Source organism: Fulmarus glacialis, unplaced genomic scaffold (genome assembly GCF_000690835.1).
Source record: "Fulmarus glacialis isolate BGI_N327 unplaced genomic scaffold, ASM69083v1 scaffold39036, whole genome shotgun sequence".
Lineage (NCBI taxonomy): Eukaryota > Metazoa > Chordata > Aves > Procellariiformes > Procellariidae > Fulmarus > Fulmarus glacialis.
In genome coordinates, this window is record NW_009218168.1 from 7,021 (window position 1) to 19,614 (window position 12,594).

The following is a 12,594-nucleotide window of genomic DNA, read 5'->3' on the forward strand; positions in this document are numbered from 1 at the left end:
TGGATGAAGCTCCTGTGCAGCCTGACTGGATTCTCAGGCAATGAAGAAAGGTGCAAGCTGACTACAGTGACATGCAGCTGAACCAGAGCAAGAGGTGACAATCAGAGATGTTTGGGCAATGCAGAGAGGTTGTGCTAAAATTATGCACTCAAGCGTGGACTTTGCTTTTCTAACCTGATGTCACTAAATCTTACGTTGCAGCTCGCTAATAAATGCCATCTTTTTTAGAGTTATTTGGCCTGTGCCACAACAGATATCTGCTGGTTGTACAGCTGCCAAAAGAGCAAGCAGAGTGCTGCTTATAGGTGCCTGCACAAAAGGTTGTGACTGATGCCCTGATGGGCAAATTCAAGAGAGTGGTGGGCACTTTGGGCTGTCTGCTGCCCACAGTGGCTGGGTCCCTGTACTTTTGGTGGAAGAAGCTACTGGGACGAATGGTACAGTAGCTAGATTCAGTTGTGCAAATGTAGATGTTCAGAGCCAATTTAGGTGCACCAGAGTATCCAAAATACCCTTAGGTGGCTGGCAAATCTGACACAGGGGCTATGAGAGAGACCTGCTCCCAGGGTGAAATTCCCTGGGGCATCTCAGCTTGGCACTTAACCCTTGGGCAAATTAACTGAACCCAGAGTATCTAACATGGGCTCAAGCTCTTTTGGACTTGCAGCTTACAGAGGAGCTGAACCCGGGGACCTTATTTTGGCAGGTCAGAGTTGTGGAGCTTCCTGTGGTAGAAAATTTAAACTGAGGGTCTGGGCCTTAGAGTGACAGGAGCCCTCCCAGAGAAGCTGTGTAAGGGTAAGGCACTACATGTGTACACGCACACACACTCACACCAAGTATTGCCCGCTCATTATGTCATCCAGCAAGGGATTTTTTTTTTTTTAAAGCAGTGTAAAAGTAGATTGACTGATAAAAAAGAGCCTTTTTGTTGTGAGAGCTTGCTGAGTTTAGGAAACTGCTTTCAATGCTATTGGCAAACACTTTACAGTGTAAACAGGGCCTACATCAGGCAGATAAATAAGTGCAGATGCGCTTTTCTGTAGGAAACATTTGGTGATAGACAATATATTGAAAAAAAAATTCTCATTAAATTAATTGTGGCCAATTAGACATAACCCTTTCCCCTCATCCCTGAATCCCCTCCAATCACGGCTGCCTGAATGGGAAGAGCTCCTATCACCTGTTTCATTATGCAGATTGATATTCAAACATCTGAGAACAATGCTGCTTTCTGCACGGCACGGCTCCAAATTGCTAATGAAACAGCTCTGCCAGACAAGTCACTTAAACCCGCTCTCGCTGCTGCTGCCGACAGCTCTCATGGCGAGTTGCAGGGGGGAGCAGGAAAGGGGCTCTCCACTCTGAATGTGCTAATAGCCCCCAGCCTGTGTGTTTATCGCTCTCCAGAGCAGGAAGATTTCTGCTCTCCGACTCTGAGAGGTTGCTTTCCCAAAGCCGTGGTCTGATTTGGACTTAATACTTCTTGATTTCAATTTGTGGAGTGAGGGGTTGAAGAGGCAGGCAGCTGCTGGGCTCTGAACACAGGCGTCTCATGTCCCAAAGCCACCCCAGCCCTTCAGGCACGCGTGGTGTCTGTTTCCCACCCCCATCTCCAGCATCCACTTCCCCCCCACATTTGATGTGAAGCCAGCTCCGTAAGGGATTTCTCTCATGGGCGAGAGCGTGTCGCATCACCTTGGGTACAAGGGGAGCATCTCACGACGGAGGCCACGTGATGAGCAAGTGGAAGGCTACGGGTGGGGTATGCATCCGCCCAGGGCTCTTTGGGTGCAGGGCTGCAGCCGAGCCCTGCGAGTTCCCTCCCAGGCAGTCACCCCTTGAGGTAGGTAGAGCTGGGCAGCGGGACAGGGCTCCTGCTGTAGGGAAGTGTGAGGTGGGGCTCCTACAAGTGCGGACCCTGTATGGCCCTGTTTGCCGTTCCCTGTGACTCTGCAGCTGGGTTTGCTCAGCAACCACTGTGGTTCTTCCCCTCCCCTGTTATCACTACACATTTTTTTGCCAGAGCCTCACAGGGCTCCTCTTTGCAGATGCCTGGGATAGAGTAGTTGTGACTTAGGGCTCTGGCAGGAGAAACATTTACATGAAATGATGGGAGAGCTCTCTCATTAATTTAAATTCTGACCCTTTCTGTCAATATCTGCGGTTAATTCCTTTGTTGATATTTACTGAGGCATTGAGTTTACCTCTGCACAGGCTGCCTCCAGGTAATGGCCCCTGCATTGTGTCTCGGCTCCTGTCTCATGTCTCTCAGACTCCTTCTAGACCAGCCTGCCAAAGTGCCCTGCTTCCCTGGGGCTGACACTTCTGATCCAGGCACACTCTCCCAGCCCTTGGGAGAAGCCAAACAAGTGGCTTTCCTTACTGAACTCTTTGACAACAGTGTCAATTAACTTTCCTCCTTATGGATCTTCTCCAGTTCCTCCACACAAGTTCCTCCACCGTGTTGCCAGGAAAGGACATGCTCCTTCCCCATCTGTCCCATATGTTTTCTGGGAAGGCTTGTATGTCTTCTTGCTCCTTCAGTATGAAGAGCTGTGCGGGGCAGAAGTGAGCTCAGAAAGGTGCAGCAGTTTTTGGCTCTGGAGAGCTTTTTAGAGATCCCTCCATCCCTGGACTGAGCTGTGCCCACCTACTAAAGATCTCTGGTGTGGGTCTCATATGGATCTTTTCAGACTGTTTCCTGTCTCATTGTCCACCAGGCTGTGGTTGAAGTGTGTGTGCGTGTCAGTGTGTGGAGAATAATTTGCATTTGCGGATCTGTCCTGATTGAGGAATGAGCAGGGGGTAAGGGATGGTGAGTGAATACACAGTATGTGGTTTTGTAGAAGCCATCAGCCTGGCTTCCTTCTCTAGAAACATGCTTTTCCAGTTGCCAAAACCAGTAATTTCCTTCAAGAGGAATGTTTTCATTTATTTACTGATTGCCCAGGAGGTTAAAAATTGAATATGGAGCCTTTCACCTCTGGTTGCTAAGACGGGCCCTGGAACACAGTGGGGACAAAAGATAGTTCAGAGGTGGGATCGTTTCCCTTATCACAGCCCTGCCTGACTCCATAATCCTTCTTACTCCAGTTCATAGACACAGTGATGGAAGCAGAAAAACCTGGAGATTGTATCACTGGGAATGGAGGGTGGAGGTATAAAATGGACATTGGATGGAGCATCTTTTTCTCTTAACACTCTTTGGGCCCAGAGGGAGGCTCTAATAGCTGCTGCCCCTCCAAAGGGCATGCGGAAGCTGAGGTCACACCAATGTTGGTCGGGCCTGCCTGCTGCTTGCCCTGCTGACTTTACTCTGTTGGAGGGCTCTGTGGGGATGGGAGGTGCCCCATCTTCCCTCTAGGCTGAGTTCTGCAGCCTCTGGGGAAGCAAGCTGCCCACTTTGCAAACTCCTGTTTTAGCATGTCAGGGGAGAGACTGTGTTCCTATGCGCCTGATATGGCAATGCCCTTCTTGTGATGGGTCCTCTAAGCTGCTGCTATAATCAGCTTGGTAAAAAAGAATAATTTTAGCACGCTGCAGTGATTTTTCTCCCATCAAAGTTTGCTTTCATTACAGGTTTTGATAGCTATGAGTTTGTCTTCATCCCTAGGGGGTATGACAAGGTTCTAAGAGCCACCTTACTGCCTGCTTTATGCTATGTGAAACCTCTTTTTTTTGATGATGTCCCAACCTGTGTTTCAAAAAACAGCCCTGATGTTTTCTATTGGCTTAAAGCAATAGGACATGTGTTCTCTCTCACACACTCATGTGTGTACATACAAGCGAGCCCATCTCGCCATCCAAACTCGAGAGATGATTCCTTGCACAGCCAGATGAGTTGACTGGTAAGCAGAAACAGGTGATGTGAATGATGTGTTCACCTACTCACAGACACAGCTCCTGGTTGGCCTTATTGCTGAGATGTTGTGAATGAGAGACACTGCTTTAGTGGCTTTGGCCTCCTCAGCTAAGTTGACCAGGTTCCAAACTGGCTTTGAGCAGAACTCAAGAACAAGGTTCATCTGCATGTTTTTTAAGCTATAGCTATAGACTGTAGCCACATTTCCACTATAGAAGGTGGCAGTATATGACTGCATATATTCATGTACTGGGTGAACTGTTGCTGTTGAATGGGTTTGGTCTGACTGTCAGCATGTTCTTAGCATGCTTCTCAGGATCATCCAAATATACAGTCACAGTTGGGAGTCAAGAATTAGCACCAGGCAAGCTACTGCTTGATATATCAAGAGAGGAGGGGGCTTCCTTCCATCTAACCTACTTTGCATCTTTTTCTTTACTGCTTAGTCAGTTCCTGGCTTACAATTCTGTGCTCCTTCCTGTCTGCTGGTTCTAGGGGTTTTAAGCAGTCTTGATAATTGACAGTCTGAATTTTACTGCTCATAAAACCCCAGAGAGCATTGATTATGACTTGAGTTAAGCAAGTGGCATATAAAATCTCACAGCCTTGCAGCCGTAGGGGAATGTTATGATGAATGTATTTCTGGGGAGCAGCAAAAGGTTTGGAGTATTCTGCCAGCTCTGTTCTGGGCATCAAATGTTACTAGTGACTAGCAACCACTAATAGCATTTCATTTGGGACATTTGCCCAAAAGTTTGAAAGCTGATCATTCGTTTGGTGAAGTGGGTGTGAGGTGTTCTGAAAGGTATCTCTCCTCATTAATTGCTTTTCTACTTCAGTCAGAATCAGGAAGTGCAAAGGCATCCACAGAGCTGAAAAAGATACTTAGAAAATAAATGACACTTTGTGGATAAAATGCACATAGATTTTATTGAAAATCTTTCCTTGACTGTGTTTTAAAGCTGCTGTTGCCTTTTTCCTTTCCTTTTTCCTTTTTCCTTTTATCTAACCTCCTTCTAATCATTGAACACTGGCTATTTTATGCACTTAATCCAGAGTAGACAAAAAGACCAGGTTGCTCAGATTCACTTCTTGGTTCTTAGACACTAACAGGAGATGTTTGTGTTTGAAAACAGTGAAATATAGTATCATCTCAATAATGTTTTCCACCTGATAGTAAAATAAAATCAGAACTACCTTCTGAGGAGAGTGTCTTCTCCCATTCAGATGACTGCTCCTTGCTGAAAGATTGTGAGAAATATTCTTTTTCTGTCTCTCCAGTTCCAGAAACCCAATGACTTTTCACCCCCTTTCCGCTTCGGGACGGTTCCCAATGGCAGCACAGAAAGGAACATTCGCAACAACTACCCTGAAATGCACAGCTACATGGTGAAGTTCAATCAGAGGGGGGTGGATGATGCACTGTTCTCGCTGAAGACTGGGTGAGGCTTTCTTCTTCCATGCTTACTCACCACAGAAACCTGACTTCCTTGCATGCTTGTCTGGAAATTTTTTTGTGCGATTTGGAAAATGAGCCTCCATTATCATTCTATGGTTAAAAGTATAGCAAGACCACACACAACACAGAAGAATAATTTTGTGGTTCTTTTAGCCAGGTTTTTCTATTGACATCTGTGTAAGAACGTCTGGTTTTGCTGTGTTTATAAGACTATTCGTAAAAAAAAAAAAAAGAGGATCTTCTGTACCCTTGTGTATGTTAGCCTTGTGTACATTAGTCCTGAAGACCTTGCTTCATCAAGATATTCCATGCTGATGGGTCCTTATGCACACACAGGAAAAGCTCACAGGCCTCTGTGGACAAAGTTTTTTTCAGAAAATTTATATTGTCATCTGAAAATTTCTTTGTTTTCCCTCCTTCTGTGTATAAAAGATTATGTTAATCAGGAAGCTGAAACAATCCTTGTCAGACTAATCCCCCCCACAGTGTATCACTAGCTAATACAGTGTAGTGGGAGGTGTGCTTGAAGCAAATAGTTTGGAAGTAGCCCTTCTCTCTGGAATATTTTAGTATCAAGGGCTGAACAAAATGTTGTTTGAATAATAAGGAAGTATATAAAATGGGAGCATTTCCTTGGGTAATTTGGGAAATGTGGGAAAAATCATTAGCAAAAAGTATGTTTGAACAGCTCATCCTATTTTAATAGCAGTGAATCTGTAAAGGAGCTAACTTAAAACCCCATTTTACAAGCCTTTGTCCTTTATAATTAAAGACCTCCTCTCAGAGCCAACCATTTTGGTTGTCAGAGCCCACCCCAGTGAAAAAAAACATTCTTGCTTACACTCATGTTGCACTCTTATGAGAAAGTTCATTCCAAAGCACGAATGAAAATGTTCAGCCAATTTAATTACTAGATTGACTGAATACTTCTAAACCTGTTTGCCAGGTTCAGAGGCACACAGCCCATTATAAATGATTGTACCATTGTTGGATGCCATCCTGAGAAGGTACATTTGCCAGGATAGTCATCATCCAGGAAATAAATATGCTCTGTCCTGGAAATATATGGGTGAAATAGAGCTCATCACTTGCGGTAGATGTCATCCTGGCTTCATATCCACCCTTGGACAGACTTCCCCACAGATATGCACTTGAACTGAGATAATCACCATATTGGAAATATATGTGCAGGAGGTGGATTGAAATGATAGCGTGGGTGTGAGAATGTACAAGGTGGAAGGACTTTGGTCTTTTATTGGAAAGTGCTTCATTTCAGATCTAGTGGGAGGATTTACTCATTGGCTGTCTTTGGTTATGTGGAAGATGCAGCCCCCCACACCCAAATCAATTTGTTGCAGTGAGAGGAAGGTTTTCATCAGTCTGTTGTGCTGTCTACCCATCCCAGCCCATAATGGGGATTTCTCTGTGTTGAAACAGAATTTTTCTTGTGGTTTTCAGCTAAGCACTTTGAGTAGCAAAGAGCTATTCAGCATGGTAAACCATAAAGCTGCTATTGTGGCCACTTGATATTGGTAAAGATCCAGTAGTGCTTTTCACAATAACTGAGGGCTTAAACATGATGTACTGACTATTTCATTTGAAAAAATTACATTTTGCTCAGCTAAGTCATGCCAGCAGTTTGAATTGGAGGTAATCTTTTCCTTACTCCAACCCCTACTTTGCTATCTAATATTGATAAATTTTATAAAGCATTTTAGATTCCTTTGAGATGAAAGGCAGTACAGAAATATAAGCTATTCTTAGGACTTTAGATCCCCTTGACTTGCTCTTCATTCATCTTTATCTTGCAGTATGTTTGTATTCCAAATTTTCTTTCAGATCAGAAATGATGATTATCAAAGAGTCAGAAAGAAATAGACAGTCCTCATTTATAATCTAGCTTCATCTGTAAACAGGTTCTAGGCTCAGATTTTAGTTAACTCTGAGGAAGGTAAAGATGCAACCTATTGTAGTCTATCTGAAGGAGGTTTGTTTCTGCCTTAACTACCTGAGAACACCTTGGAACTCATACAGATTCTATCTTTTCTGTACTTTACCCTCTTGTTTCTTCCACCTGTGCAGGAAGTTGGATGCTTTCATTTATGATGCAGCAGTGCTAAACTACATGGCTGGCAGAGATGAAGGCTGCAAGCTGGTGACAATTGGGAGTGGGAAAGTATTTGCCTCCACCGGCTATGGCATTGCCATCCAAAAGGACTCAGGCTGGAAGCGCCAGGTTGATCTTGCCATTCTACAGCTTTTTGGAGATGGTAAGTGACAAGAAAAAGAGGGGTTGGAGTTTTCCTAAGAAATACCAAGTTTTGCATGTTCTGGTGCTTCAGATTTGAGTTGAGAACAGGAAATTATTAACAAGGGTTTGTTAGGGGCATTAAACCAAAAATGTGAGGATGTCACTTGTTTTATGTTGTTGATGCAGGGTAGCAGTATCATCAAAAGCAATGTCAAAAGCACTAAAGGTTTCATAGAACCAGCTTGGATATGTGTTTGAAAAATGTCTTGTGTGAAGAATGTCCTGTAAAAACAAGGTTTCTGTTGTGAGCTTTTCACTGCCTTTGAGGTTTTGGCATGACTAAACTCACTAATTATACTGGGCTTTCTGTGGTCATCCCATACTTTATAGTTCTAGACAGGATCAAGCCATACAGAGTTTACAAAATTAAAGGATAAATATTTCTGGATAAAAGAGTTAACTCAGATTTTCCAAAACTTAAAAAAAAAAAACAACAAGGAAGGACGTGAGACTCAGAAGCATATTTTGGAGTGAGTTTTTAATCAGAACATTACGGTTACCTAGTTCATCTCATCCTTTACAGAGGAATTGCTATTATTAAAAAAAAATTATTTGTGGGATAAGGAAGTCCTTCTTAGAAAATATTTTCCTGGCTTTCTCTTTCCGTTCTGTATTACATCTTGCTGTGTCCTTTTTTTGAATAAATAAAATTCACAGGTTATTTTATTTATAAGGGTTTTTTTTTTTCTGAAATCTGAAAATAACATATGGTATAATAAATATGGAAAGAACATAGCTCTGATATACTTCAGCAGAAAATTGGCCACCTGACGGATTGGGTGTTCTGTCTCCTAAACAGGCTAATATGTATTATTTCAGAAAAAGATGCAAGTTCTCCATAAAGCTTTAAAGACTGTGCTATGGCACCACATAAATATGTGGATTTTTTTTCCCCTGTCACTGGACTGGGGGTTGAAAATGTGAAAAACTAACTTTCCTAACAGCATGAAAAGAATTGCTAACCTGCAAAATTAGTTTGTTTCTGAATGTCTCAGTATGTGTGTGTGTGTGTGAGTGTTTATCTCTCTCTCCCTCCTCATAAAAGTACTATAATGGGAGTAAGTGGGGTATGAAATTAGACTACAGAACATTTGTTCCTAGCTGATACAAATTAGTAATATCTTTGATTGGTCAAAGGTCTTGGAAGTGTTGAATTTGGACAAAATTGAAGGGAAGAAAAACAGGTAAAAATGCACAAATATTTTTGGGAACATTGCACCTAATTTTAATGAGCTATGGATAGGATGGAAACAAATTCAAAATCAGACATTTTGATTTAAAAAAATCAACATTTTGAACTTTGAGCTGGAACGTACAATGTTTTCATTTTTGTCTACCAGTATCACTCACTGATTTTTCCCTTCATTGACCTAATATGAAAGTGGAAGTTTGTGAGGCCAGGTTCTTCAGTCATCTGGTGGACAACTTTTTCAGGATCTCACTGTAGACATTTGGCAAGTGGGATAGCTGTGTCCTGTGGTACAGCTTTTTGTGGCTAATATCTGGCTGTGGAAAAATCCTGTTGCCTTCCCTGTGACAAATTGCACCTGCCCCTATCAGAAGGGCAGTCAGGATATTTCATGGTCATAACAGATGTGGAAGAAGAGCATGGCCACTGGAAATGACCTTAGATCAGCTTCTTGCTTTCAGTCTGCCCCCGCTTGAGCTTTTTAGCCATTGCAGGGCTGGCTAACCTGTTTCTTTCCTTCTCTCTGTCTTTCTAGGTGAGATGGAGGAGCTGGAAGCGCTGTGGCTCACTGGAATTTGTCACAATGAGAAGAATGAGGTTATGAGCAGCCAGCTGGATATAGATAACATGGCAGGTGTCTTCTACATGCTGGGAGCAGCCATGGCCCTCAGTCTGATCACTTTCATCTGTGAGCATCTCTTTTACTGGCAATTCCGCCACTGCTTCATGGGCGTCTGCTCTGGCAAGCCTGGTGTGGTCTTCTCCATCAGCAGGGTGAGTGTCATTAGCTAGCGGGGAGGAACAGAGGATTTAGTCAGACAGTCCTAGGTACTGGAGATGGGGAAATCCACCTGGACTGTCTAACACACAGGTGGCATAGAATGGTGGTCTGCAGGATAAAGGCTGGCATCTTTTCACTGTTAATGTTGCAAGAGCATCTAATGTTTTTCTGTGACATCTCCGGTCTCTGCTGGATTATGGTCATGGAAATGGAAATTTCACATGGAAATGAAAATGCAGTATAAAGAGAAGTTAACTGTAACTGCTCCTCCAACGTGAGTTGTGAGGAGGCCAAATTTGGGGACAGTAAGTCAAGTAATGGTGGATAACATGATTAGAAATTCAGGAGTTTTTCATTGTCCTCTATATTACAGCTGTTCAGCTGACCTTATGTTAACTAGAAGTGTGCTATCATGGACAGTAAGCAGTCCCTTACTCAAAAGCCATGCCCTAACTCATGCAGAAATCCTTCCAGAGAGAATGACCACATGAACTTAGCAATTGCTTTATGCAAATCTGCCTTAGGGTATAATATTTACATTTAAAGCAGATTCTAGTCATTCTGAGTCATCTTTCTGCTATTAGTGTAGCTAGCTGTGTCCCATTTGGAGCTTTTTTTCTTCTTTCAAGCCACTGGTCCCTTCTCCTGATCCATTCTGAAGTGAAGTCAAATCTCGGCATTTTTGACCTCAGTGTCCGACGTAACAATTAACTTTGATTGTGCAAGGAGTATATAATTGCTACATAACATATTGTTGAAGAGAAATGACAAAGCCTTTTGAATGCAGGGGCACAGTCTGTCTTCAATATTGTTAGTTTCTAACCTGGTTTAGTCTGGAGGTGAGATGGGGGATTGTGTTTGGTGATCCTTAGCTAAGTACGGATTCTTTCATTCTGGGGTTATCTATTAGACCTGGGCCAGGTTGGTGAAAAGTCTGAAAAGTGTTAATCATCTGCTAGCTGCTGAGAAACCATGGTAACATGATGTGATGGTGTCCATTTCACAATTTAATCAGCAGACACCATTTGACAGACCAGGGAATAAATGAGCCTCTTTCCTTCTGCTCTTAGGGGTAGGTAGCCCTTACAAGCAGTCTGTATCATGGATGAAATGAGCTAGTGGGGAATGTGGAGGAATCAGGCACTTCTTCTGTTTGATTTGAGGTTGAATAGAGGACTTTTGCTTTCAGGGATGTCAATTTGGAGCCTGTTAGCAGTGTTAAATTTAACAGAATGCAATTAAAACTTCTATTGTACCCCACTCAACCAGATGCAAAAGACCTAAATACCTATTCGGCAGTCCTGCTCTTTCTCTGTTTCCTTTTCTGATCTGTACTGGTGATTAATGTAGCTAAGTTTATGACAAATGAAGTTGTTCCCTTTTTAAGATAGCTCCTGTCTCGTTGATTCACTGATGTCCAGATGAATTTCAAGGGCCAAAACAGACTTTCTTCCTCTCATCCACACATAATTATTTGTCTTGATGCTTTTGTTCCCAAGGATATTATTTTCCCCATTTGCAATTCTGTATTACACCTACTAGATTTGAGTAACTCTCACAGTTGCAAGCAGGTATTCCTGCGTCCTACAGGTATGACATGAAGCAAAGCAGAGGAAGAAGAATGGAGGGGAAGGAAAAAATGTGAGGGGCAAGAAAGAGGGGCAGAACAGCAAGGGTTGGTAGAGCAGGTCTGATTGCATTTGATTTGATTGTGCTTCATGATGGAAGGCTGACAGGCCTTGCTGTCCTATAGGAACATGCTGTTGCTGCACAGGATGCTTCCCAATCCGGGTACCCTTTTGTGTATTCTTTGCAGGACCACTCACCTTCCTGCTTTCTCTCATTTCAGGGTATCTACAGCTGCATCCATGGCGTGGCCATTGAGGAACGCCAGTCAGCAATGAACTCCCCCACGGCGACTATGAACAACACGCATTCCAACATACTCCGCCTGCTTCGGACAGCCAAGAACATGGCCAACCTGTCAGGGGTCAATGGCTCACCGCAGAGTGCCCTGGACTTTATCCGCCGTGAGTCGTCGGTCTACGATATCTCCGAGCACCGCCGCAGCTTCACCCACTCAGACTGCAAGTCCTACAACAACCCCCCCTGTGAGGAGAACCTCTTTAGTGACTATATTAGTGAGGTGGAAAGGACCTTTGGCAACCTCCAGCTGAAGGACAGCAATGTGTATCAGGACCACTACCACCACCACCACCGCCCCCACAGCATCGGCAGCACCAGCTCCATCGACGGGCTCTACGACTGTGACAACCCGCCTTTCAATGCCCAGTCGCGGTCCATCGGGAAGAAGCCCTTGGACCTGGGGTTACCCCCTGCCAAGCACAGCCAGCTGGGCGATCTTTACGGCAAGTTCTCCTTCAAGAGTGATCGCTATGGGGGCAGCGGGGCCCACGACGACCTGATCCGCTCGGACGTCTCTGACATTTCCACTCACACGGTCACCTACGGCAACATCGAGGGCAACGCGGCCAAGCGGCGGAAGCAGCAGTACAAGGACAGCCTGAAGAAGCGCCCGGCCTCTGCCAAGTCCCGGCGGGAGTTTGACGAGATAGAGCTGGCTTACCGCCGGCGCCCGCCCCGCTCGCCTGACCACAAGCGTTACTTCAGGGACAAGGAAGGGCTACGGGATTTCTACCTGGACCAGTTTCGGGCTAAGGAGAACTCACCGCACTGGGAACACGTGGACCTGACGGATATCTACAAAGAGCGGGGAGATGAGTTTAAGCGCGACACGGGAGGAGGAGGAGGTGGATCCTGCACCAACAGGGCGCACCACAAGCATGGCTCGGGCGAGTTTGGCGGAGGCAACGAGCACAAGCATGGTGTTGTGAGCGGAGTTCCGGCGCCATGGGAGAAGAACCTGACCAACCTAGACTGGGAGGACCGGCCTGGGGCTAATTTCTGCCGCGGTTGCCCTTCTAAGGTGCACAACTACACGCCATCGGTGGTGGGGCAGAACTCCACC

General features: G+C 44.5%; 1 protein-coding gene across 1 annotated transcript in view; it reads left to right on the top strand.

The window, feature by feature from the left end:
• Positions 1-5,146: 5,146 nt before the first annotated feature.
• LOC104078350 (glutamate receptor ionotropic, NMDA 2B-like) overlaps positions 5,147-12,594 on the top strand; it is a gene marked incomplete at its 5' end in the record, with an annotated part of 8,200 nt that continues 752 nt past the window's right edge. Inside the window, 4 exon segments of the mRNA XM_009579956.1 lie at positions 5,147-5,307; positions 7,407-7,594; positions 9,360-9,598; positions 11,455-12,593. Of these exon segments, the coding sequence (XP_009578251.1) occupies positions 5,147-5,307; positions 7,407-7,594; positions 9,360-9,598; positions 11,455-12,593 (1,727 nt within the window).